The sequence below is a fragment of the Strongylocentrotus purpuratus genome, unplaced genomic scaffold, assembly GCF_000002235.5.
Source record: "Strongylocentrotus purpuratus isolate Spur 01 unplaced genomic scaffold, Spur_5.0 spur5_scaffold_1, whole genome shotgun sequence".
In the NCBI taxonomy this organism is placed as follows: Eukaryota; Metazoa; Echinodermata; class Echinoidea; order Camarodonta; family Strongylocentrotidae; genus Strongylocentrotus; species Strongylocentrotus purpuratus.
In genome coordinates this window covers 49,462,474-49,490,465 of record NW_022145594.1, presented here as the reverse complement: position 1 = coordinate 49,490,465, position 27,992 = coordinate 49,462,474, and the positions used below count along the sequence as shown (strand labels likewise).

At 36.9% G+C, this 27,992-nt stretch overlaps 1 protein-coding gene across 2 annotated transcripts; it reads left to right on the top strand.

Moving 5' to 3' along the window:
- Positions 1-1,717: 1,717 nt before the first annotated feature.
- On the top strand, positions 1,718-26,965 carry LOC591370 (protein UBASH3A homolog). 2 transcript variants are annotated; one of them, XM_030978421.1, is made up of 12 exons: positions 1,718-1,875; positions 8,732-8,785; positions 10,457-10,643; positions 12,614-12,812; positions 13,430-13,599; positions 14,324-14,532; positions 15,503-15,674; positions 16,761-16,899; positions 17,633-17,755; positions 19,567-19,659; positions 20,733-20,981; positions 21,942-26,965. In XM_030978421.1, exons 1-12 carry the CDS (start codon positions 1,757-1,759, stop codon positions 22,178-22,180), a joined length of 1,953 nt encoding a protein of 650 aa, XP_030834281.1. In that variant the 5' UTR covers positions 1,718-1,756; the 3' UTR covers positions 22,181-26,965. The 2 variants fall into 2 exon arrangements, with proteins under 2 accessions (XP_030834281.1, XP_030834282.1); XM_030978422.1 differs by lacking the exon at positions 8,732-8,785.
- The last annotated feature ends 1,027 nt before the right edge of the window (positions 26,966-27,992 follow it).

The following is a 27,992-nucleotide window of genomic DNA, read 5'->3' as shown; positions in this document are numbered from 1 at the left end:
TATGTAAGTGACGGTGTGTAAAGACGCGATCATAAATAAAAACTGAAAGAAGAGCGAATTTCGTTCATTATTCGTGATATTATAATCATAATTACGTATGTTTACTAAACGATGCATATTATCTGTGTTGCTCCATTTCCATATTCATCGATGCATTCCGATTTAAAAGAGGTTGAGCGACCGTGGCACGCATACAGGACTTGATCGTTAGTTAATGAGTTGATCTACCTGAATGTTAAAGGCATCGTTTAACAATGTTAAATCTGAGATGCACGGCCCTGCGTGTTACCAGTATCTGTGACATGGTGTAATATTAAAGCCCTACAAAAAAAATGCGATTCAAAATGATCAAGAAGTGCCTCAAAAAAAAAAATCTTTGAGTGACTGGTTTTTAAAATACTCGTTTTTCCCAATAGACTGTAGGGTTATGAAAACCGTTAGGCAAACGCATAATTGGATTTCGATTATCAATCATAAATATCTTTATAATCAGACATGCGATCGGCTTGGAACAGTCCTGGGGTTCCTACTTAGGTTTATGTTTATAATTATCATTGCAGCATGATCTAAATCAAGGATTTTTAAAAGGATCTAAGACAAAGTTACCGGATCTTGAATGAGTTGATCTACCTGAATGTTAACAGTAGATGCTTCATCGTACACACACACTAACGTGCCTAGAGAACTGTTCATCCCCCCTCCTCCTCCAGACAAATTTACCGACAAAAAATAAACGTCCGACTCTAATCATCGAATTGCTGTTAGAATGTCATAAATGGAGATATTTCTTCAAAAATAGATTTTCTGGACACCCATAATTATACTTAATGAATTTCATTAATGTGTTGTATAGCGTGTGTATTTGTGTTTGTGGGGAGTTGGGGGGGGGGGGGGGGGGGGGCGCGAGCGCCGATATTTCTTCTTATCCGCATCGTTGACTTTTTTCAAGTAGGCGTTATAAAGTAGGAAAATAGTTATAATACTAAATTTTTGGGTAGAAATTTAAAAGTTTTCAATGAGGATGCCTTTGACTGGATTGAAGTTATCAAAAAGAATTCTATTAATATGAATTATATAACAAGAAATAAAATTGCAGGAGACAAATGTTTTTTTGTTTGTTTTTCTTTAAACATTTGATTTATGGAGCCGCTTTGTGGTCTTATTGAAATTTCTCTCTCCTTTCTTTGTTCAACTCAATTATCTCTCTTCCTCTCTTATTCCCGTAATCATTGTCACCCATTCAGTGTTTCTGTCATTTTAATCCCCATCTCTCTCTCTCTCTCTCTCTCTCTCTCTCTCTCTCTCTCTCTCTCTCTCTCTCTCTCTCTCTCTCTCTCTCTCATTCTCGCTATCTATTCTTCCCCATCTCACTTTCTATCACCGTCCGTATAATTAAATACTTATTTTGAAGAAAAATAGTTCATGATTTGAAAATCAAACGTAACCTAGCTTGATGGAAATATTAATTGTTTTTTCCTTGTCGATGGGAGTCGTTTTAAAAATGCTTGTTTTAAATCACTTGATAGTTTCTGGTTATTACATATTTTCGATGACAGATATTGATGGAATAATAGTCCAGTAATAATCGATTTTCTGTTGATGTACAAATCTTCATAAAATCGGAAATATAATCAATCAATCAAGAAGAAAAATACCATGCGCAAGTTTGTTTGTTTTTATTTAGCGCCCTCACGTGTCGGAAACTGTCATAATAAATCATTTCTAGTGCGAACGAGACGACCAAAAGTGAAACAAAATGTCAGTGGGATCTTCGTCAGAAGTTCATAGACGAACCATGCGGAAAACAAGCATGATTCGGCAGAGTATTACACCTATGGATCTGCTTATGTCCATGGGCTTCCCGAAACATCGAGTGTAAGTAACACTTTTCTTGACTTGTATTTCAGTTCGGGTGAAGAAATTGAGCAAGTACGGGAGCATTACTCCGTTGGGCGGACAGCTGTTATCTCCGACCCCGTTTCTTCAGGGTTCGTAAACCCGGAAGTACCGTTGTGCTGTTCGATCATGCGCGGCCGACTAGCACGATTATCTTGATGATCTTGTTGTGGGTTGTAATTGATGTAGTTTAGCAGTATAGACATATCGACATCTATAGGCATGAATAGCTTTTCCAATGCCTTTTTATTTGCGAAGATCTTACTTACTGTTCTGAAAATGTAACGTTAGCTCTATTCCATACACGGTTCATTGTCTGAAGAGGTACAATAACATGTATACGCGCATTCATTTCAGGCATAAATGATGTGAAATAGATCTACATAAGTTTAAAAGAAATTGAATGAAATAAAAACAGAAAAAAGATATTGTAGCACACCTGTCTCTAGTAAGCTCTCTATTGATTATTATGGAAGAAAACATTTAAGATACTTGTAGCTTTCTTGATACAGTTTTTAACCATCATTTGTTTCAAAAGTTTTAACTGTGATAAATGGGGTGTGCTTTTTTATGATAAGTCTTTTTCATACATTTTTAATACCCACATTGTACTAGATAATTAGTCGAAATAGAGGGTGACTCTGTGATGCATGTTGTATCTTGAAATACCTTAGAAAGATGAGAGTGACTGCAGAGTGAGATGATCATTGGATAAGTGGAGGACCGAGTTGAGAAGATTGGAAAGAGAACTTAAGGTTTTAAGAAATTTGCAAGAAATGCAAGAAATTGGTCAGCAAGTCACTCAGCATGAATTATATACACTTCTCTAGTCTCTACCACTTGTATTCAATGCCTCCTTCGTCCTTTTTTCTTTCTTCTCCTTAATCCTCTGCTTCTTCTTCTAATTCTAATTCTAATTTTAATTCTTCTTCTTCTTCTTCTTCTTCTTCTTCTTCTTCTTCTTCTTCTTCTTCTTCTTCTTCTTCTTCTTCTTCTTCTCCTCCTCCTCCTCCTCCTTTTTCTTCTTCTTCTTCTTTTTCTTCTTCTTCTTCTTCTTCTTTTCTTCTTCTTCTTCTTCTTCTTCTTCTTCTTCTTCTTCTTCTTCTTCTTTCTATTCCTCCTCCTCCTCCTCCTCCTCTTCCTCTTCCTCTTCGTCTTTGTCTTCTTCTTCTTCCTCTTCTTCTTCTTCTTCTTCTTCTTCTTCTTTCTTCTTCTTCTTCTTCTTCTTCTTCCTCCTCCTCTTCCTCTTCCTCTTCCCTTCCCCTTCCCCTTCCCCTTCCCCTTCCCCTTCCCCTTCCTTCTTCTTCTTCTTCTTCTTCTTCTTCTTCTTCTTCTTCTTCTTCTTCTTCGTTCTCTTCTTTTTCTCCTTCATCTCTTATCGAAGTGAGTATCAGTTGGTTGTGAATCACTCTGTACACACCAGGAATATTCCCAACAGTATGCTGTAAAAAGAAAAATAGAACATTCATTCTTTTATTCTTTTATATTCTGTTCCTATTGCCCCCCCCCCCCCCCCCCCGCCCCCTGTTACAGTCTACATCAATTGTACCTGTTATCATAATTTATGTTAGTTGTGATACTGAACTAATGAGGAAATTAAACAATTTAATCTATGTTACACATGATGAAAGATGCTGTATCACTCTGTACAAAAAGGTGTCCTACAAATGTAACTAGATCAACTTATATCAATTCATTGACTAACCGTTGCAATAGAATATTGTAAACTTTACATTCAATGTAGACCAATGACCACATAGTTGTACTGACTAATTAATTATATCATTAACATTTTTTATTCTCAATTTTCTTTATAGATAACTGATTTTCTTATAAAACTGAAGATATGGCGTATACATTATATTCAATACTGAATGAACGCCATTAAACTATTACCAACAACAACAACAACCACATAATTTTAGGTTTTAGCCTGATTCTCTGAACTTATAAGGGAAAATATATTCAAAGCTTCCAGTTTACAAATTACATAGTAAGCTTGAAGTCTACCGTATCTCTAGCCTCCATGCTTAATTGATAAAATAGGGGCTGAAGTTTGTTTACCCTCGAGTTTCTGGAAAGAAGCAAGAGTCCTTTTGAACGGGGAAAAAGATCCTCCATTCAAAATATCTTGTATCACAGTTCCCTACACAGCCCTGCAGATTGCCCTCACTGTGGAGGCTCTCTAACCAAAATGTTCTGCTACCAATTCAAATAATCACCCTCAAAAACAAAATAGAAAGTTAGCCTTTACCCTAGTATCCTGAGCCATAAGCTCGTTTATTTATCATTATTTTTATTTCTATTTTCTACCAGGATAATCTGTCTGTCTTCCAGTGTAGCGTGTATGAATGTGACGTTGATATCTATTTTTTCTATAGAACAACTACCAGAGCAATAACTCCGTTTATTTTAGTCCAGCAGGCCAGTTCCCATGATCTAAAATCTATTTGAATTTTATTTTGTTATGAATTTGACATAGATCTTCAAATGATTGATGTATTTGAAAGTAACAGCAGTTCATGGGGGAGAGGGAGAAGATGGGCCAAGATATGGAAGAGACAAAAGCAGTTGGATGAAAGATCTAGAGGTAGAATCAGAGAGAGAGAGGGAGAGAGAGAGGGAGAGAGAGAGGGAGAGGGAGAGAGAGATACATGTAGCTATTACTAGGTCCATCCTGTTTTAAACTCTGACCCACTTCTTTGCCTCGGTTATCATTATTTTTTGCGCAGTTACATGTAGTTCATTAACCTATGTTATTTGATCATATATTTTTTTACATAACTTTTCATCATGATAATCATAATAGCCTGGTTATAGAGGGCTAAAAGAGCCAAAATCATGGTGATATTTATGCTAAATAAACTATCTACTGTGAAAACATTTGCCAGTCATTTTTGTGACTGTAAATTAATTGAATCGCAGTTGACACAGCACAGACTTGCATTTGTGAAAGTTATTGGTTTAATAGTATGTCGATAGAAGAAAAGGCAAAAACGGAATTAAGGAAGGCACAGTTAGCCAAAATAATGGTAAATATTATGTTAACAAACCGTGACATAAAGGAAAACCCCTAAAAATGAAAAACCAGTGTAAACGAGCTTGTGTGTATGTAGATAGCTCAAGGAGGAAGGAAGACGGAAAGGAAATAGAGGGGGTGGATTGGATAATAGATTATCCATACTCTATATCAGATAATCAAAACTTCCAGTCATTAATCAGGTATACCCATCTACTTTCTGTTTTTATTGTCATTCAAACTTTTCATGAGTTTCGGAATGTGCCTGGGTAATTTCCAGACAGTACTTAGCATACTGAATACATTAAGAAGTGGAAAAATACACTCAAATCTGTGTACATTACTTGTACAAGGCTGCATATTTTTACTGTATAATCCTTGCAATGTACAGATGTATGATGCTACAAAGTTTACTACATAATAAAAAGTTGACATACATTCTAATAAATGAAGGATGATTTCTTAAAGGGATCTGGTAACTTTGTCTTAGATCCTTTAACAAAATCCTTGATTTAGCTCATGCTGCAATGGTAATTATAAACCTTTAGATCAGTCAGGAACCCCATGACTTTTACAAGCCGATCCTCTGTCTGATTATCAAGATATTTATGACTGAAAATCAAAATCAAATTTTGCCTTTGCCAAACGGTTTTCATAACACTACCGTTCTGGTCATGCGATTGCATTGTGAAAGAAACGTTGTGGAATTGATCAGAAAAGGTTGATCATCTAGCATATAAGTATTGGTGTGTACTGCAAGGTTCTGGAATCATCGAAATTAAAAGAAATTTGGCCTATTCTTGGTCAAGTCACAAACACTGTACACAGAAATATTTATATGGGACTAAACAATAAACTATTATATCTATCCGGACTGCATTGATGTAATAATTTACCAAATAAATCAATTAGTAGGCGGTTTCCCGGCAAAAGTTGTATCATCACGTATTAGTCAAAACATATTCTTTCACATGATTGGTAATAAGAGCTTCCATTTCATTTTTTGAAAGGTGGCATTTCCAAAACTGGTCTTTACCTTTAACTGTTCACAGACTTCCCTTTAGTTTCTCAACTGACTAGTTTCAGTTTAAAAACATACTTAATAATGACAATTGATGGTTGTTTTCAGTGTCTCTCTAGTTTTCTACCCATTATATATTTTTCAATCAAGTGCTCCAATTTCCCAGGTCCTACTTCCAGCCTATACAGATACCCCATGTTTTGACTATATACCAAAGTATACTAGGTTTATGCATGTTAAAGGTAAAGACCAGTTTTGGAAACGCCCCCCTCTCAAAAAATGAAATGGAAGCTCTTATTACCAATCATGTGAAAGAATATGTTTGACTAATACGTGATGATACAAATTTTGACGAGATACCGCCTACTAATTGATATATTTGGAAAATTATTATATCTATTTGGACCTGATAGATATTGCGCACGTGTCACGTAGTCCCATATACATCTTTCTGTGTACAGTGCTTGTAACTTTACCAAGACTGTGCCAAATTTCTTATCATTTTGATGATTCCAGAACCTTCAGTATACACCAATACATATATGCTAGATGATCAACCTTTTCTGATCAATTCCACAACGTTTCTTTAACAATGCAATCGCATGACCAGAACTGATCTTTAGCTTTAAGCTTTATCTTTAACTGTTCACTTTAGTTTCTCAACAGACTATGATGGATATGGAATACATACAGGTAATAGTTTCAGTTTGAAAACATACTTACATGTATTAAGATAATTGATGGTTCTTTTCACTTCTAGTTTCTCTTTGGTTTTCTACCCATTATTATTCAATCAAGTGCTCCAATTTCCCAGGTCCTACTTCCAGTCCATGCAGAATTTACAGATGCCCCATGTTTTGACTATATACAAAAGTATACTAGGTTTATGCATCCGGTGTTAGATGCAGATTGTTATGAATTGAAGGTGACTGAGTAGAAGAAGGAAGGGAAAGAAAAATGATGAGAAGAAGGAGAATATTATTCAGAAGATTGTTATGAATTGAAGGTGGTAAAAGAGTACAAGTAAGAACAAAAAAAAATCATGTGCAAATTGAAGAAACGTATAATACTCTCATATATGAAAACTGATGTATTTTAGAATGATGTAAGGTTAATTCCATTTGAATGTAAAATGACAAAATATAGATAAAGAGGGCATCTAATGCTTTTTCATCTTTAAAGAGATAAATTCAATTCAAATTGAAACATTAAGTTGTGAGTACGTGATACAACTAGTGCCTTAGGATAGGTTAATTCCATTTGAAAATGACAAAATATAGATAAAGAGGGAAAATAATGTTTTTTCATCTTCAAAATGATAAAATCAATTCAAATTGAAACATTACGTTGTGAGTACATGTATGTGATGCAATTAGTGACTTAGGGCTAGAGTACACACCGTACATGTTCATTTAGAATGACTAGATTGGATCATTTATTATGATGGCAGTTGGTTGGTAAGAGCGGCATTAGAAGAGGCATTTTTTCATATTTACTCACATCCTGTAAGTACTAAGCCCCCCCTGCCAATCATGACTTCATTTCACATGCTGACAAGTCAAGCTTTACAGATCATCAAGAAAGTGAAAAACTAATCAACTTTTGCTCCATTAATGAGGCTGTTTTTAATCTTTTATTGAATTGTTTATATATTTTTTTTAATTACCATTCCTGACTAATAGAGGTTCTGTGGGCTTGCATTTTTCATACATGTTTGTGCATATAACTAGCATGTGAGCAGGCATGCGTGTCAGATAATGAATTCAGAACATTCAAAACAATAGGCTATTTTTGCTCTTCTAATTGGCAATGAATTTTCATATGTATTTCTGACATTTCAGCTGTTTAGAAATAAAAGTAAACAAAATGGATTTAAAAAAATTAAACATTAATTAAATAAATACAAAAAATAATGAAATACCCATTGGACTAAAACCCTTCACATTGTCTTCACAATTTTCATCAACAACAAAATAATACAATTTAAATTTTACCAAATTTTGCCAATTTAAGATTTTGAAAGGTGCATATTTTCTGTTTAAATAGTCATTTCCTGTATCTGAGTTTGTGTGCCAATTATCTTGGTACTCATCATGGTTAATAATCCAGGTTTAGTTCTGTTTGATTGAGTATGACTGGTCCATGACTAATTGCTTTAGAGTTGATGTGGCGCAGTGAAATGAAATATTGAATAGAAAGGGGGCGAGGAGCATGATTTGTAATGTACAGACGAGATGGGTAAAAAAAAGGGGGGAATGATATTGAGTATGATGGGGGGGGGGGGGGGGGGTGAAAAGGAAGGTTGTTGTATTTCAAGGGTAAGAGGGATTATGTTTTGTTGCTGATAACTGTAGAGTAATTGATTTGCAGTTTTTTAGCTTTGAAATGTTGACATTGAACACATGAACACAATTCCAACAGATATATTCTAAAGCAATTATCTTATTATAATATTGTCTACTTACAATGTGCATAGTATAAAGCACAATTAATGTGCATGTTTGAGAATAGGGGTATGTTGTAGTTGTATCTATGGATGTATTTACAAACACAATATTTTTATATTGATGTCTGTCTCAATTGACTCCACACAGTAGCATAGGCCTGGTACATGTTTTGCTATCTCCAGTATATGCACAGGAAACTGCTGCAGCAGATCTAAACCATGACATACATGCACTTAATGAGAATGAAATACACTTAACCTTATTATGTCAAAAGGAAATGTACTAAATTGCTTTGGTTTCAGTTCAATTTATTTTCTCTCATTTTTTATTTCCTTTTATTTTTAACAGTGAAAAAGCAGCAGCAGCAACAGGGCATCAAGACATTCAACTTGCTTCTGATTGGTTAGTATTAAAAACATTGGTGCATTAAACATTATAGCTTGCTTCTGATTGGTTGGTATTAAAAACATTGGTGCATTAAACATTATAGCTTGCTTCTGATTGGTTAGTATTAAAAACATTGGTGCATTAAACATTATAGCTTGCTTCTGATTGGTTAGTATTAAAAACATTGGTGCATTAAACATTATAGCTTGCTTCTGATTGGTTAGTATTAAAAACATTGGTGCATTAAACATTATAGCTTGCTTCTGATTGGTTGGTATTATAAACATTGATGCATTAAACATTATAGCTTGCTTCTGATTGGTTGGTATTATAAACATTGATGCATTAAACATGATAGCATATTTCTTATTGGTTGGTATTGATATGATTATGAATAAAGCCCCTTTCACACCGGATCTGCGTAGAATTGTGTAGTGTGGCAAACCGGCGTACGATGGCATATGGTACGTACCCTGTGCATAGACACTGCGTACCTACGGCGTATGCAATTGGCGTACCTACGCATACGACTGCGTATGACAGGCGTAGGGTTGCGTACGTTTACGTAGGCCTGGCGTAAAGGGTACGTAGGTGTGCAGGTAGGATCTAGGGCGCCTTTATACACTTTTACTGCTTTGTCGGACTGGCGTAGGGTAGGTACTATTGCGTAGGCATGGCGTACAGTAGACTTGCGTAGGAAATGTGTACTTTCTGCATCTAGTGTCTACACTGAAAGTACGCGAAAAAAAATTAAACACGTTAAATTTTTGGCGTCCATCTCGCATACCCGTTTGCATCCCTCAGCGTACAGTTATCTAGGCCAGTGTAGGGCAGCGTATACTCGGCACGCAACACTACCGAAGTCTGTGTATGGCCCGTGTGAAAGGGGCTTCAGACATGATAGCTTGCTTGTGATTGGTTGGTATTGCTGTGATTATGAATTGGACATGATAGCTTGCTTCCATAGTAAGCAATAATGTTACTCTTTTTATGCTACATGATTAAGCTCCCTGTGCCAAATGTAATTTCTTTCTTCTCTTTTCTCTCTTCCTTTCTATTGTCCTATCCTTAAGAAAGTAATATCATTTGTACAGTTTGTAAAGTAATTATGTATCTATAGGGAAGCATTGTTAACGAGCCATTTAGTTTTTATGATACCCCACTTCCCTTTTTCCCATGATTGTATCTACATTTATGAATATATTTTCAATGTTTTTTAAAGAGATATACGTGTAGTTAAATTAATTAAATGAAATGAAAGCATTGTATTGATCAAATTGCCAATGTTATCTCAGGTAAAGATCACTTTTGGAAATGCCCCCCTCTCAAAAAATGAAATGGAAGCTCTTATTACTAATCATGTGAAAGAATATGTTTTGACTAATATATGTGATACAAATTTTGCAGAGAAACTGCTTACTAATTTATTGGTAAATTATTATATCTAGTGGACCTGATAGATATCGTGCACGTGTCGCACACGTTTCGCGTAGTCTCATATACATCTTTCTGTGTACAGTGCTTGTAACTTTACCAAGACTGGGCTAAATTTCTTATCATTTTGATGATTCCATAATCTTGCAGTACACACCAATACCTACCGGTATATGCTAGATGATCGATTCCACAGCGTATCTTTCACAATTCAATCGCATGACCATAACTGGTCTTTATCTTTAACTCTAGGTTACTGAACCATTTAGATGACCTGACCTTGGATGAGTCCATACCAAGAGAATACATCGTCTACGCCTGTGCCGTAGGTCCCCTAGGAGAACAGCTGGATGAGTTCTGGAACAAGTCCCTCTCCCTCTGCGGTCGTAACGGAGCACACAGCCTCCTACCTCATGTCACTCTCTGTTCCTTTATCACAGTAAGTCTCAATAAACCTTGTTTTAAAGCCCCACTGCACTACTTATAGCTACTTGCACCCTCTATACAACAAACAATGCATAATCGGTGACCATTGGTCCCCCATGATCCTCTATTTCTTATGTTAATTGAGAGCTGAGTGACCTTGCAGGGTGGTCTAATCCCTCCTGTTCACTAGTCAGATGACCTTTAAAGTGTACCAATCACCCTAAAGTATTTATTTTAAAAATATATAGGAATTGCTAGGTGTTTCTTTTCATCAGTTCTGGGGGTTGTTTCATAAGTTGAACTTAACTCTTAAGTTGGACTTAAAAATTATAGAGAGCTATTTGTAGTCTTGAAATAAAATATATTCAAAAGCGAAAATTCAAGTATTTTAGACTTTTTATAAATTCCTCATCGAGAACATGAAATCTCCTTGATAATAGAAAATATGAATGATTTGAATCAACAGTTGATGCCTTTTAAAATAACTTTTACAAAATATTTTCAAAATATTTTCAAAATATTTTCAAAGATGCTAACAGCTGTCCATTATTGTTAAGTCCAACTTAGAGAGAAGTCCAACTTAGGATCTTTGTGAAACACCCCCATGGTTTGACAATAGTTCAGTAAGCCCTTTATAGCCATCATAAACTACCATGCATCTGTAGACTTTTGAAAAGTGTTTTGATATGAAATGTAATATTGTATATTAAAAGCTCTCTTGACGATCATATTCCATTGTATTCCATAGTCATGAGATGTGCCATTGTCATTAAATTAGATTGAAGTGGGCATTCGGAAACCAACTGTCTAAATAAAAACTGAATTATTTCCTCAACCTATAGCATACATGTACATTGTTATTTGACAAAGAAAATATGTCTTTCCTGATTTCATATTTTATTACCGGGATGTATTCATAAGTTCCTCATATCACTAGGGATTATTTGCATACTAAAAACATTTTCAAGTAATTTGAAGCAAGAAATGTGTTCATAGCGTGCATGCTTTGTTGTCTCAAAAATGTTTACTCTTATTTGTCTAGCATTGATAGGGGTATCCAGAATTTTTGCCTATATTTTCATGACAAGCACACACTAAAAATGAAAGAGACAAACAAGAAACATTTTTCAGGTGCCTTTTTGACCAAAATGATTTTTAAATGGTTATTTTGGGTTATTTGGGGTTGTGTACGAAAGTAATTTACTTACTCCCAACTGACCATAAAGACTCATTTTGCTAGTGTTGTCTTTACAATATTGTGGTCTGTGGAGACTACCAATCTTAACAAAACTGACTGTACTTACCAGCACATCAAAATTTAATGGGAGACCATAAATACTTCTACATGTGTATACCCAGAGGTTGTGTCTATACAGTTGATATAAAACAACAATTTGAGGAAGGTTACAAGCAATAATTTCATAAATCTTCTAAGACTTATGTTTGACAATATTATAAAGGATGGTTAGTGTTATGTGATGAATATTTTCTGTTAAAGGCCCTCTGTGCTACTTGTAGCTACTTGCTCCCTCTATATAGAAAACCATGCCTAATCGGTGACCATTGGTCCCCCATGATCCTCTATTTCTTATGTTAATTGAGAGCTGAGTTGATGAGATAACCACCTGTCAGTGACCTTGCTGGTGGTTTCATCCCTCCTAACCAAACTAGTACATATGGTCTTTAAATCAGAAGTCACAAGAGGAATCTCTGTGTTTGTTAGATGTCCAGACACAGAACCCCCAATCATACATGTATAATCTTTGCTTTTTGCAGTGCCCAGACAGTAAATGTACAGCGTTGACCGAAGCCGTCCAAGAAGTGATAGATCGATGGCAGACCAAAGCTCCAGAGGTCTTAACGCTGGACTTCTATTCCTCTACAAACTTTATTGGTCTGTTGCTGCCAGTGTTGTCATTACATATTTCAGTATGTAGAAGCTGACTGAAGATTTCTATGTTATATTATCTTTATCTTTTGTAGTGCCCAGACAGTAAATGTACAGCGTTGACCGATGCCTTCCAAGAGGTCATTGACCGGTGGCAGACCAAAGCTCCAGAGGTCTTAACACTGGACTTCTATTCCTCTACAAACTTCATTGGTCTGTTCTTAGAGGATGAGCATGCAGAGTATCTCAGGAAGGTCATGGCTGATTTCAGTGTGGAGGCTGCAAGTAGAGCAGGTAAGGCTTAAAGGCATCGTTTAACAATGTTAAATCTGAGATGCACGGCCCTACGTGTTATCAGTGTCGGGAAGGTTACAATCGGGCTATTCTAACCTTCCCTTGAGCGTATAAAAACAACTATTTCTCTCAAAGCAGTCATTAATACTATAATATTGAAGCCCAAAAAAAATTGTGCTTCAAAATGATCTTTGAGTGACCGGTTTTACCATACTCATTTTCCCCAATAGACTGTAGTGTTATGAAAACCAAATAGGAAAACAAATAGTTTAAATTTGGTTTCCAATCATAAAAATCTTGATAATCAGACAGACGATCGGCTTGTAAAAGTCGTGGGGTTCCTGACTTACCTATAGGTAAGCTGTAAGTTTGTAAGAAATAGAAAATACTAATTTGATCAGAAAATGAAGTAAGACAATTTTGGTTTTTGCATTAAGTTTTATCATTCTGGTGATTTATACAAATTGAAAAAGATGAAATTCGGCACTCTGTAAATTAGTAGTTGCCTTCTAAACTTAGCATGAAATAAGAAAAGCTTTCAAGAATGCATTGACCCGATGTAGATTGTTTGTAAATCTAGTGGCACATAATTCCCTGACCTTTGACCTATTGCTCAGGTGTGAAAGTGGAGCCCCATAAGAAGCAGCTTCACCTGACCTTAGCCTACCAGTTCAACCCAACCCATCAAGAACCACTAGTGAACCTTTCCAAGGAGGTCGGCATCCAGTCAGCGGCTCGTTGGGAATTCAGGCTCTATTCCAGAGACCCTCGGGCTGCTTCTACAGAGGTAAGTAAATCTTGACCATCCAATACACTTTGACCTTTGAACTTTAAATCTTTGTGAATGTATCCAAGGGGGTCGGCATCCAGTCAGCGGCTCGTTGGGAGTTCAGGCTCTATTCCAGAGACCCTCGGGCTGCTTCTACAGAGGTTAGTAACCCTTGACCATCCAATACACTTTGACCTTTGAACTCCTGACCATCAAGAACCACTAGTGAACCTCTCCAAGGAGGTCGGTATACAGTCAGTGGTTCGTTGGGAGTTCAGGCTCTATTCCAGAGACCCTCGGGCTGCTTCTACAGAGGTTAGTAACCCTTGACCATCCAATACACTTTGACCTTTGAACTTTGACCATCAAGAACCACTAGTGAACCTCTCCAAGGAGGTCGGTATACAGTCAGTGGTTCGTTGGGAGTTCAAGCTCTATTCCAGAGACCCTCGGGCTGCTTCTACAGAGGTTAGTAACCCTTTTACCTTCAAATCTTTGTGAATGTTTGATAACTCCTATTAATGAGTGTTGCCAATTTGACCTTGGTTCTAAGGGTTCATTCCAGGCACACCCAAGGATTGCAAAGGTTCTCTTAACTCTCTCACCAGAGAGTAGTATATTAGAAATTGAACCGTATGTAAGTGAATTTTGCACATTCCATTAAAGAAATTGCATACGTGTGAAATATCGATTTCGGGCTGTCTTAAAATGTTGCCAATTTTACTTGAATCATCCTCTCCAGGTTCTAAGGGTTCTGTACGGCCACACACCCAGGGTACCAGACGAGCTGGAGCTGATTCCTGATGACTTTGTCTACATGTCTGCTACTGAGCTAGATAAGAACAGTGACGGTTGGTTCAAGGGAACGTCTCATAAGACGGGGTGTGAGGGAATGTTTCCAGGTAACTACACAGAGAAAGCTCCGGAGTCAGATACATGGACGATACACAGGTAATAAGATCCTTAATTCCTTAAATTGGCAATAAAAGAAATAGAAGATTTAGGAGAGAGTGTACAGGTACACTACATCTTTGTAATTTATATACATTTTAACAATTCATTCCCTCAAAACAGGAAGGAAAAGTGATTTTAATTCAACATAATGATTGAATGAACTTATTAAAAGTCTAAAAAATAATTTGGTTTTTTTTTGAAGCTCTTGAATCTTTAGATCTATAATTGCTCCCTCTGTCTTTTAGGGGTGAACATGAGTTGACTTGGCACTTCTACTTTCACTGTCCATGCCTCACAAGGCTATATTGACTGTTTACCTGTTGACTTCTAAATTGTCTCATTTCCATAGGCTTAAAGCCCCACTGCACTGCCAGTAGCTACTGGCACCCTCTATATAGCAAACAATGACTAGGCGGTGCCTGTTGGTCCCCCATGATCCCTTTTTTCTTATGTTAATTAAGAGCTGATTTGATGAGATAACCACCTGTCTGTGACCTTGCAGGGAGGTCTAGTCCCCCCTTGCCAAACTAGTACAGATGGGCTTTAATACAAGAGCAACCAGGTTCCCATAGGCAATGAGTCTTGTGGTCGAGTGGTTTAAGGCGCTTGACTGGAGATGCGAAGGTCGAGGGTTCGAATCCCGACACGGCACTAATATCCTTTGGCAAGATATTTACCTGCACTTGCTACTCTCCTCCCAGGTGTTAAATGGGTACCCGGTAGGTTGCGAAAGTTCATGTGATTGGACGAGCATGTGTGCGCTTGTAAAATGGCGACTGGCTTGAATGCTCCCCAGGGAATGAAAAATGTGTGTACATTGTGTGCGGGTAAGCTTGAATCTGATGACCGGGGTAAAGCGCTTAGGCACATCGCTGGATCGATGTATTGAGCGCTATATAAACACGGAATATTATTATTATTATTGAGTTAACATTATGATATGATGTGATTTGATTGTTTTCCTCAGGGTTTTACCGATTACCAGACCAAGAACAGCTAGCAACGACGCCAAGAAAGTTAGTCTGGATCGTAAAGTTCCTAGTCCTCCCATCCCCATCGGATCCGACCTGGAACACTCTGGCAATTACAAGTCAGCAGAGGGCCTCCTTCAAAATCCACAGGAACATGGCTATGAGAATGTGAGTGTTAATAATAATGATAATAATACGAAAAATTTATATAGCGCTTGTGACATAAAAGTTTCATAGCGCTGTACACAAATCAAGATTACTTCAAGAAAAATCAATATTACTAATGGAATTAACATTACTTAACTTACCAAACTAATAAAATATTACTAACATAACTGAACGAATGATCATTAAATAATAAAATTCTAACATGTTAGAATGTCATGGTCCATTCAAGGAAGGTTTTACAACCTTTGTTACAGAGAAACTAGTGATATTGAGAGAAGGTGTACCAAACATGAGAATATATTTTGCTCTGTATGATAAGGGTGCCATATACTGAAATCAGAACAAGAGCTTCAAATATTACTTCCATAGAGAGATATTGCAAAATGTCAATTCACTTATTTTTGTGTTTCTTATAATATTGTAACTTTTGATTTGTGATGTTAATACAGGGAGTAGCCTTGACAGGTCAATGGCCTTTGCTACTACCTCACATCCACTCCATCACAGTGGACACATCTTTTATCATTTGTATCATTTGTCTATATTATGTTATCTGTTCTTCTTAGAAAAATTATTTCTACATACATTGTATTTTCAAGAGATGTGAAATAAATGAATTTGAGTTCGAATAAACATTAAAGCAACTTACTGTACGAGTAGACTAGTCAATCCACATGTACATCTTACACAGACTAGGGCACACAAGTACGACTTGGATACCGTGTCATGGTCAAGTGGATATGTCACCGGACTGTGGATCACAAGGCCCGCGGTTCAAATCCCGCCCAGCACTAATGTCCTTTAGCAAGACATTAATTCTACATTTGCCACATGCGACCCAGGTGAAATAAATGGGTACCTGGTAAGATTATTCCTTGAAATGCACTGTGCGTTGACAATGGCTGCCGGAGCTAAAGCTAGAGTAAAAATTTCCAAAGCTCTTTGGAAGCGCATAGGGCTGTTTTAATGTGATATGCGCTATACTAGAATGGAATGGTATTTATTATATTAGGGTGACATGAAATGTTATTTTTTCCATACTCTTTGACTGTTAATGGAATCATTTTCCTGATGTTTTTGACACAGCTTTTGAAGCTGAAGAAGATGAACGATGCACCTGTTACGACCAAGAAGCAACCCAGAAGATTGTTCATCATCAGGCATGGGGAGAGGGTGGATGTTACGTTCGGTGAACAGTGGCTCATACATTGCTTCGATCAGCAAGGTATGTATCTCTCTCTCTCTCTCTCTCTCTCTCTCTAAGTGCTATATCGATTGACTTTGGTGATCATGCTGTTCCACAACCCTTGGCTCCTAGCCTTCTGTATTAGCACCACTTCCAGTTCTTTCACTCCTCTCTCTTCCAACAATTTCTGCAGACTGTCCAACCAAAGTATCCTCCTTCTTCCCCTAGTGCTCCTTCCCACAATTTTCTGTGTCAAAGCAAGATTCTCTAGGCCTTCTTTACGTGTAATGTGACCCATGAATTTCAACTGCCTAATCAACATCTCACTTATCATTTTCCTTTGCACTCCAGCTCTTCTAAGAATTTCCTCATTGGGGTACTAACTTTGTCAGTTCAAGGGATTTTCATCATTCGTTATGAAATTCACCTAATTTGATCTATCATTTTTGCCATCTGTATTACACTATGTTTTTATGCACAGCAGCTTTAAAGTTTATGATACAAATTGGAGCACCAAACAGGCAGATATATTGATTTGGTTTCAAATCGTCAAAAAATAACAAGATACCCACATATCCAAGCTGCTTTGGAAGTATTGTAGTTATTTTTTTAATATCAAGTATAAAAAAAAAAGAAATTTGCACCATGCTATAATTTGTATATTAATTTTTTTTCCATCTTTTAATTGCTATGCCATCATATATGGGTTTAATTCATTGAATTTATTAGATAGTGAATTTGAATGCAATTGATTTTCAATATTTCTTTCCAGGCAAATATCAAAGGAAAAACCTGAACATGCCAAAGAGAGTGCCTCAGAGGCCTGGAGGGGGTCAAGATTTCAAGAAAGATTCCCCTATTACAGAAATAGGAGTGTACCAGGCAAGAATGACAGGTAAAGTAACATGTACACATTGAAATGGTTCAGGGAGGATTGTGCCATTATATAAATAGGGGTATGAGGGTGTGAGGGAGGGATCGGTACGTAGAGAAATGGGAGTGCACCAACCAAAAAAGATGGGTAAAGTCACATGTGCACTTGTTTGATATCAGTAAGAATAATGCTATTTTATGGGGGTATCTCACTGAGCGGCAAATGCTTATGAACATTGCGAATTTGGATTCGCCGACTTTCCTGACAAATCAGTGTTCGCCTCTGCCATGTTTAGCGACAATTAGCATCATTTGAGCAACATTGTTTGAAAAGGCAGTTGGCGATAATTAGCGACTCTAAGCAAATGTTAGCGACAGTTTTTTCGAAGATTAGCAATTATTTGCCAATTCTTTGCCACTATTTGTGAATGTTTGGGACTTTTTGCTAACTCCCGGTACTCAATGGGATGATTTTATATAGGAACCATATGATAACGTGGTCGCTAGCATTGGCGAATTAGAAAGAATGTCAGCTGTCTTACAACCGCTTGCAAAGGCTTACAACTGTTTGGCAAAGGCTTCCAACTGTTTACAGAAAAATATATTCGCAAAGAAAACTGTTCCTGAACTTTCTTGCAACCTTTTACAAACCTTTTTGCAACCTTTAAAGAACCCTGGTGAAAATCCAATTCGCTATGTTTGCAATCATTCGCCGCTCAGTGAGATTCCCCCTTTATGAATTACTGTCATTTGACTGTATATATGGCATCATCTGTGTCTAGTATGGCGGAAAAGCAAACTGAATCACTGTAACCCTCGGGTCTCTCCTTCCAGTATAATTGATTGGGATGTACAGGCGTTGATTAACTAGGCGTTGTGGCATGAGCCTGTAATCCAGCTTACAGTGGAAGTTACAAATTGATTCAGCCTAGGACGCAGGCATCAAACTGAGTCACGTCTTTCGGATGGTGACGTTTAAAGGTCTGTCCCCAGACCTAATTAATCATATCTGATTGATAGATGTCTGTAAAAACCCAATACATACACACACAGTCGTGGACCATTGGGGGTTTCCCCCTTTTCTTATTCAAATAGGGCAGTGGGTTCTCATCATGCTTAGTAGGTGACTCTGCTGCACGTTGGGCCTCCATTTAACATCCTATCCTCAGGACAGAGTGTACTGTGTCCATGAAACGGGAGAGGCACTGTAAAACACAAGGCAGGCTTCAGTCGTCCAACTTGTCAGGATTCAAACCCATGATAGGCTGGTGCTCTACCAACAGGGCCGTGTTGCATAAAACTTACCATTGACAGTAACTTTGCCATCAATAGCAACTACCATGGTAACAGGGCTCAACAGTCAATCAAAATCAAGGTTTCCATGGTAGTTGCAAAGTTACCATCAATGGTAAGTTTTATACAACACGGCCCTGAGCTAAGTCACCTCTGCTGGGCCAACTTGCCAAACGTTTATCACCAACTGGTCAGTCGGATATCTCGCTATCATCTATGTACCCTTTTCACTTAGTTCTGGCTTCACATAAGCCAATATATCCAGTTTCTCTATACAGTCAAACCTGTCTATAGCGAAAAGTGGCCTTTGTAGACAGGTTCCTTTAGTACATGATTCAATGAGAAAACATTTTCAAGGGAAACAACAAAAGTGGTCTTTGTAGACAGGTTCCTTTAGTACATGATTCAATGAGAAAACATTTTGAAGGGAAACAACAAATATGGCCTTTGTAAACAGGTGGTCACTAAAGCAGGTTTGGCTGTATATTTACTGTGTGTTAAAATGATTTTGAATGTGTTTATTGTGATTTCATTGAACAGGTGAAGCACTAAAGGCAGCTGGAATTAAGATCTCTTACTGCTATGCATCACCCTCCCTTCGATGTTCACAGACGGCTCATGCTGTATTACAAGGTTAGTTCTCTATGTCTCTCTTTCCTTTTCTCTGTCTGTCTCTCCCCCTCCTCCTTCCCCTTTCTGTTTCTGTCTGTCTCTCTATTCTATCTATCTTTCTATCTATCTATCTATGTAAATGTATCTCTTATCTCTCCCTCCTTCCCTCCCCCTCTCTCTTTTTCTCTGTCTGTGTCCGTCTCTCTCTTTGTCTCTCTCTCTTGCTCTCTCCCTCTCTCTCTCTCTCTCTCTCTTTATCTGTCTATGTAAATGTATCTCTTATCTCTCCCTCCTTCCTTCCCCCTCTCTCTTTTCTCTGTCTGTGTCCGTCTCTATCTTTGTCTCTCTCTCTCTCTCTCTCTCCCCCTCTATCTTGTTCTCTGTCTCTCTCTCTCTCATTTTCTCTCTCTCTCTCTCTCTCTCTCTCTCTCTCTTTCATAGTCTTGGTTTGAACTCATCTCTTTAAACAGTGTTCTAGTCAAGGTCCTAATCCTCAAGACCAAGTCATGGATAGACCCTAAGGCACCTTAAGGCTCAGGCCAAGCATCAAGGCACTACAAATCGTCTTTAGAGGCTGATAGTAGCTGGTTTTCATGGGAAATTTCACACCATTCTGGTGTTTGCCCAATCTTGTGTCAGCAAATTATGATGCAATACACATTGACACTGATTACTATATGACTTCAAAGCTAATCTTGAGCTCTGGTATGGGCATTGTATGTCAAGAGAACGTGACTATAATTCATTCTGGATTGTTTATCCTGCAGTAGATTGATTGTTTGAAACAGTAAAATAAAAAGAACCTCACAAAGAGTTCCTTGAAATTATCTTCAATAAAAACCACAACTCTCATTTGCACATAGTGACCCATGTTAAGCACATGGTGTCAGGCCTATTTACCTTGATTTCCTTATCTTTCTAAGCTCATTATTTACTCAGGCCCTATATATTTTCTACCAAAATCATTGGGACAAGTGTCACTTATTTATTATCTTAAAAATTCAGTGCAGGTTTTGTTGTATTTTTTGAGAATTTATTTTCTATCATGACCAGAACTCAAGCTTATCTTGAACACATTTTTTCTTCAATCTTAGGATTAGAAGCACCTGACGCTGTGAAGATCTGTGTCGACACTGCCCTCTTTGAGTGGTTAGCGTGGTGTAAGGGTGGTCTACCGAAGTGGCTCTCACCGGCTGAACTCGCGACCTTTGGCCTGAACATTGACCTGAGTTACAAGGAGAAGTTGACCCCAAGTGACCTCAACCAGAAAGAGAATTGTCAGGCGTACTATAAGAGAAGTGAGAACTTTGTCCGAGAGGTCCTCAAGGAATGCTCCGATGATGGTGAGCTAACAAATTTATTTTGAAATTAATTCTAGTTCCTTTCCTGGGAAGCTAAAGGGGAAATACATATTTACAGCATTGTTTATATGCTACTTATAAGTATCGGCTTGCATGGTAATGTAGATATACAGTAGGCTTGCGTTTGCACCATTGCTCACATGGTGCAACCGCAAGCTGTCTGTATAGCATTGTTTATGTTTTCATTGATTTTACCTTTCTTTCTTTTATATCAATTCTTTCGTTTTTTGTATGGAGTAGTTTTGATTGTTCTATTTTACTTTTGACTCTTTTGGTCACCTATTGCTAAAGCAGTGGCTTATACCATAACATGAATTGAAGACTGTGATTGAGCACACATAACTTCATTCCCTGTTGATGTACTAGAAATGTGCCTTGATACTATGTATTTTATTCTCAATTACATAATCCTGGCCAAACTAGTACAGATGGGCTTTAATATTCAAACTTTACGGACATGAATTGTGTAGGCAGGAACAACGAAGGCTAAGCTAATGTGCTTAAATTAGCAAGTGTGCGCTTGTAAAAAAATGACGCCTGGCTGGAATGCTCCCCAGGGAGTGGAGAATGTGCATACATTGTGTGCGGGTAAACCTGAATCCGATGACCGGGGTAATAATATGATTGCAGGGCCCTCAGAGAGAACAGCATGAATACTGATGAGGCTACCCTAGGTAAACAAGACATACAGTCAAACCTGTCTATAGCGACCACCCAAGGGAAACACAAAAAGTGGTCTTTGTAGACAAGTGGTCTTTGTAGACAAGTTCCTTTAGTACATGTTTCAATGAGAAACCATTCTCGAGGGAAACAAGAAATATGCTTGTTGTAGACAGGTGGTCTTTGTAGACAGGTGGCCATTAAAGCAGGTTTGACTGTATTATCATTATTATTATAGGCTTAGAACAAGTCCTTTATACAAATTTTTTGTTATCTTTGCAGGAGATATTTTATTGGTTGGTCATGCAAGCACGCTAGACAGCAGCTCCCGATGCCTTCAGGGTCTGTCCGCACGGCCGGCCATGGAGTTCTCACGTATCGTCCAGAAGGTTCCTTACTGTGGGATCATCATGCTGGAGGAATACGCAGAGTTCAGTATATGGGACCTGGTTGCACCGATCATACCAACGCTAACGCATGCACCAAACGGACGATTTGATTGGAGGATCATGCAGTCGTAGGGGACCACATGTCAGCAGCAAACATTTTGATTGGTTTAAGTTGAAGTAGAATATGGCCTTAATGTTTATAGCTAGGTACATGAATATTTATTGTATATAAATGAGATAGCATTCCTACACTGTATGTGAAGTTTTCTTTACATGCATAATGTACACATTTACACAATAACCGACCAATGCATCATTTACAGTGTAGATAGAGAGAATTGTAATTATGAAAGTAATATCCATGAAATAAATACCATCAAAATATGATATTTTTCTAAGATCAAACTTTTTTGCTAGAAGGTACACAAGACAACAAAAACGTGGTGGGCCAAAATTTCAATGGCCTGACAAAATAAAAGAGATTACTGCACAGTTCATCGCTATGCCCAGGATAGAGGTGGTTTGAATGTCATCATGAATATGGTCACAAAGGGTCAGTCATGACTCGTAGGACGAAGACGACGAAACAAGACAAGAATGGAAGTCAAAGGATATTTATATTTTCTGTACATATTAATCTTTTAATAACACTCACATAAGGTTGTACACAATATATGTAATTTCTATGATGAATATAATTGGCACATATATACGCAATCTCATCTTGATATCTGCCCATTGTTGGCGCAGACCTGTACTATTTTATGCTGCATAAAAATGAAACATCTCACAAAATTGATTAATCAGCTTGTTAGGGATCTGTAGTGTTATGATTTGAGGGTCCTTTCTTTTTAGGAGCCCTAGAATAGAATAAAATAGAATATATCATTTATTGTCTTCTTCCAAAACAAAAGAAGCAACTTTCCATCCAGGTGAAACATATTACATAAATTACAATTATACAAAATTTATAATATAAATACATTTATAGCAAAATATCAAATATCTATGGTAATATGCTACTCCATAATTTATTTGGAGGAGTGCTTTCAGGAAGAAGGCACTTTGGAGATGAATGGAAATTAAAGATATTTTTGTACACGACAAATAGCAGAGTTTTCAATGACTACGTCACAATCCACTGACAAAATTGCCAATTTGAGATTTCCACAGTTTTAGTGATCTCATGCTTCAAACACTTAAAACTCTCAAATACCCGATCTGATTTATTTCAAACTTTCACCTTTCTAATTCTCTGAATTTCTATCTCATACTAATGAACGTATTAGGTTGGATTGACCTCTAATATAATCCCACAATATTGATTTTCGATTTTTGTTAAAATAAGCCAGTTATATGATGTTCACTCCTGCAAAAATTGCTACACAAAATTTCCTACACTTCAACCCTGGATCCAAGACTAATCCTACAGCGTTCCCGTACCCTATCTCAAAATCAAATTGCACTGCTAACCACAACCCTATACTTTTAATATAAAAAAGCGCCAAAGTAGCACTGCTTGGCCCCAAAGAGTTTCTAGTTTGTTCCTTGTCTTTCCTTTGTCTGTTTGTCTTTCTTATTTTTCTTATCTTTTTTAACAATACCTGTACCTGGTACTATGACACTCAACCAAACTCTCTTATTCTTTCTATTTTTCTTGTGTGCTTCTGAATAGAATTGTCCAGATAGATGGCACTATATAATTAATGCCTATTGTTATTATTATTTCTGTTTGTTTCTTTGTCTTTCTCTATCTTGTTGCATTTCTGTTTGCCTCTTTATATTTCTCTCTTTCTCTCTTTCCATTGATTGATATAGTGTACATCTTCAGTAAGTGGGTCATTTTTAGTTACTTAGTATGTTTTATTTTCACGAAGGCATCAAACTACTTCATATTTTTGTGTACACGTGTAAAGTTTTGTGGCATCAAAATTGTTTATGCAAGCTGCTGGTTTTACACAATGTAAACTATGTTCGATATTGTTTTTGCTGTGTTTATAGGGCTATATTAAAGCATGCGCTTATATAAGTAAGGCCAGTGTTTTGGCAATATACATACATGTACACAACTACCTACCTACCTATCCACCTTTAACCATTGTCTAATGGTCACTCAAGTTTTGAAATGCTGTCAGAAATGAATGCAACAAATTTATAGAAACACAGCGTATTTTTGTTTTAAAAAATACATGTATATGAAATGACCATTGTAAAGTAACAATTATATATATACTATATTGTGTTTGTGTGATCGTAACATATGAGAGCTTCCACTACAGTTTTCTCATGCTTTGTAATAGGCGCTGATGCTGTTCAGGGCAATTCTTAAGTACTCTATACATGACATTAAAGGTGTTTTGGTCTAGTGGATAAGTCACCCGTCTGCAGATCACAAGGTACAGGGTTCAAATCCCAGCCTGTCACTAACGTCCGTCGGCAAGACGTTAATCTACATTTGCCACTCTCCACCCAGGTGTTAAATGGGTACCCAGTAGGATGCGAAAGTCAATGAAGTTTGCTCAGCATATTGTGAGCGTCTGTAAAATGATGCCTGGCTGGAATGCTCCTCAAGGAGTGGACAATGTGCATACAATACATTGTGTGTGGGTAAGCCTGCATCCGATGACCGGGGTAATATATCTGTAAAGCGCTCAGAGACAACGTTAGTGTATTAAGCGCTATTTTTAGTAACATTCGGAACAAAAGTGCTTGGACTTGCCTTTCTGTTTAGAGACAGAAGGGAGTTTGACTCTGTTAAAGTATATGAGTTAGTGCCCTTCTGAATCTCAAACACTTTATCTACATTTTGTGAAAGTGCTCAACTCTTTTATCTGCAAGAAAATGATATCCTGCACGTCCACCTTGTTTTAGATTATAGGTATGTTGTACATCACCATTGTATATGTGACAAAAGTTAAATGTGATTGTTTGATTAGTCAACCAAAGAAGATAATAATAACCCTTTCAGGACAAGATTAATTTCTAGTGCTAAATTGATCACATATTGTTCTTCAAATTGGCAACCATACTTATTTTCTTGAATTGCTTCATTGCTGAAAAACAATGTAATGTCTCTGAAAACAAGATACATGGGCAAGAATGTTGTCCAGAGGTTGAAAATACGGCCAAATTGACCATAAAACAATGGTTTCGAATCTCTCAACGTGTTGCCAATCTAAGGATTTTGAAGCGATTTCCCTTTTTTAAATTCATGTCACAAAACAATGATGGACTGCAGTGTGCAGAAATGTGTGTGTTTTTTTTCTCATGCTTCTGGCCCTATATAGAATCAGCCCAACCACAAAATATGTTGTTGTTGCGAAAGGGTTTAATTAAAGAGACAATTGATTTTGTAGATGAACTTAATACAGATACTTAAAACATTTAGCTCTGCAACTAGATGTAAATAAAATGTGCCTTCTCTACATGAAAGGCATCCACAGCACGTTTGGATTTTGAGTTTATGACGTGTCTCTCGGACTAAAAAAAAAAAAACATGTTTGAAATATTGTTGTTATAATTCTTGGAATGTACTCTACATGTGTGATATAACCATACAAAAATATACATAGATTTATTTTTATACTTGAAGTATATTCAAAAGATTTCATTTGCTGTTTTGCACTAAGTGTAGGCCTAGGCAAGACATTAATCTACCTTTGCCACTCTCCACCCAGGTGTTAAATGGGTACCCGGTAGGATGCGAAAGCTAATGTGGTTAGATTAGCAAGTGTGCGCTTAAATGACACCTGGTTGGAATGCTCCCCAGGGAGTGGAGAAATGTGCATACACTTTGTGCGGGAAAGCCTGAATCCGATGACCGGGGTTATAATATATCTGTAAAGTACTTAAAGACATCGTTGATGTTGATTAAGCGCTATATAAAATCGGAATATTATTATTATTTTTATATTAAGTGCTTTTCTTACCCACCTTTCATGAGAGATGTATTACACCTTATATGCAATCATATGTCTTTTTTAACTGTAGTCCCATAAGGCTTATTTTGTGTAGTTTATTATGGATGCAATGACCTACCTGAACAGGGTGATTCACATCTTGCTTTTAGGAAAATGATCAAATGGCTGTTTTATTTTACTTAACACTCTTAAAGAGAACTATTATTTTGTCTTAGACACATCTTTCTGTGTTATTTCCAAGGTTATTGCTTATTTTTGTCCCATATTTATACATTTTTAGAACATTCATAGAATAATAAAAGTGTTAAGTCCTGTGGGTTCTGGTGTGAAAGTTGTACAACGCTGATCAAAGACAATGAGGTCTTAATGCAGCGGAACCAAAAAATATATAAGATAAATTTGTATCATAGTGCATCTAGCGTTTAACATGTTAAGATAATGTGCATCATGCATCGCAAAGTAAAATATACAACTGAATTTGAATTTGAATGTTAATTTATTGATTTATCTGTCAGGGTTACAGAATCAATTTTCCATTGGTTTAAGAATACCAAAGATCATGTTACAGCAGAATTTCACATGATAAAGAAGGGTACGATGACAAATATGATATCAGATTTATAAAAAAACAGAAAGTTAAAAAACAAATATTAAGAAAAGGTTTAAGAAAGTTACAAAACCAATGTGTGTCAGAAAACTAATACAGGAAAAATCATCTCTCAGTTGTGAAGACAACAAGATATGAAATATTAATAAGTATGAATATGAAAGTAAAAGAATATAAGTTATGACCATGATTATTTTGTTTGCTTAATGTACATGTACATGTATAAAGATATATATATAATTTTAACGATTTAAGTGAATATAATTTAAAACTGAAATAATGTCAGGTTTATCGATATTTTGTGTATATTGTATTTTTCTACACTTTGTAATACTGTCAGAATATTGCAGCAAAATGCAGAGTAGATAATAAATGCTCAATGCATCAATTCTATGTTGTAATTGGTTATTTTGTGAAGTTGGAGAATACTCTCCAATAGTTATGTGACACATAATGATAAGAGGAGTGTAAGGAGCATATTTTGTATTATGCGGCTTTAAAAAGTCGGAGGCAGCTCTCCCATGGAGGAGGTGGGGCAGGAGGTTCAGTGCCCACAATAGTTTTTCAAGTACCCCCAGAGTGCCCCTTTTTACATAGAAGAAGTGCCCCATTAAACCTTGACAAGTGCTCTTTTTCCTTTTAAGAAGTGCCATTTCCCCATCTAATCTGTCCCTTTTCATCTCTGATAAATGCCCCTTTTCATACCTGATAATTATCCCTATTAAACTCAACTATGTGCCCCTTTTCCTTAAACAAAATTATTGTTGCCTCTGTTCCTTTCTAATAAGTACCCTTTTCACTTCTGATAATTGCCCTTGTAACTTTGACATATGCCCCTTTTCCATTCTCATAAATGCTTTTTTCTCACTGGCGAGTGCCCTTTTCAACTGCGAAGGGTGCCCCATTTTCACCTCTGATAATTGACCTTTTTTACTTTGATACGTGCCCCTTTTCTTTTCTAGTAAGCATCCTTTTCCCTTCTGAAGTTTTGATAAGTGCCTCCTTTTCCTTTCTCCATAACATGCGCCCCTAATTTGAAGGAGAACTAGACCCAAAGAATAAGTGTAGGTATTCTGAAAAACGAGGTGAATTCCTGCCTTTTGATTTCCAATAAATCTTACGGACGTGTACCAGAGATATATAAATGAAGATTTGTTCGCATGATGTAATGCCTTTTCTCCTTTAAAGAGACTAAAATCAATTTTGTCATCACCCCCCCCCCCCCCCCCACCCCTCGCTAATATGTATAGTTGATATAATTGTGTTGGTGCACCAGGATTTTTTTTCTTTCTCTCTCTCTCTCTCTCTCCCTTTAAAAGATGTAATTTTTCGCACTGTAGGATGATGGGAGAGAGAATTAGGATTAAGGTAGGTGGTAGGACAAGGAGAGAGAGAGGTGGTGTGGTGAAGAGAGAGA

What these genes read in the sequence shown, in the direction of transcription:
- LOC591370 (XM_030978421.1), top strand. Translation starts at nt 1,757, where the DNA reads ATGTCAGTGGGATCTTCGTCAGAAGTTCATAGACGAACCATGCGGAAA. An exon ending in GGCTTCCCGAAACATCGAGT is followed by an intron (nt 1,876 to 8,731) that starts GTAAGTAACACT and finishes TATTTTTAACAG; the next exon opens with TGAAAAAGCAGCAGCAGCAA. An exon ending in GGCTCATGCTGTATTACAAG is followed by an intron (nt 19,660 to 20,732) that starts GTTAGTTCTCTA and finishes CTTCAATCTTAG; the next exon opens with GATTAGAAGCACCTGACGCT.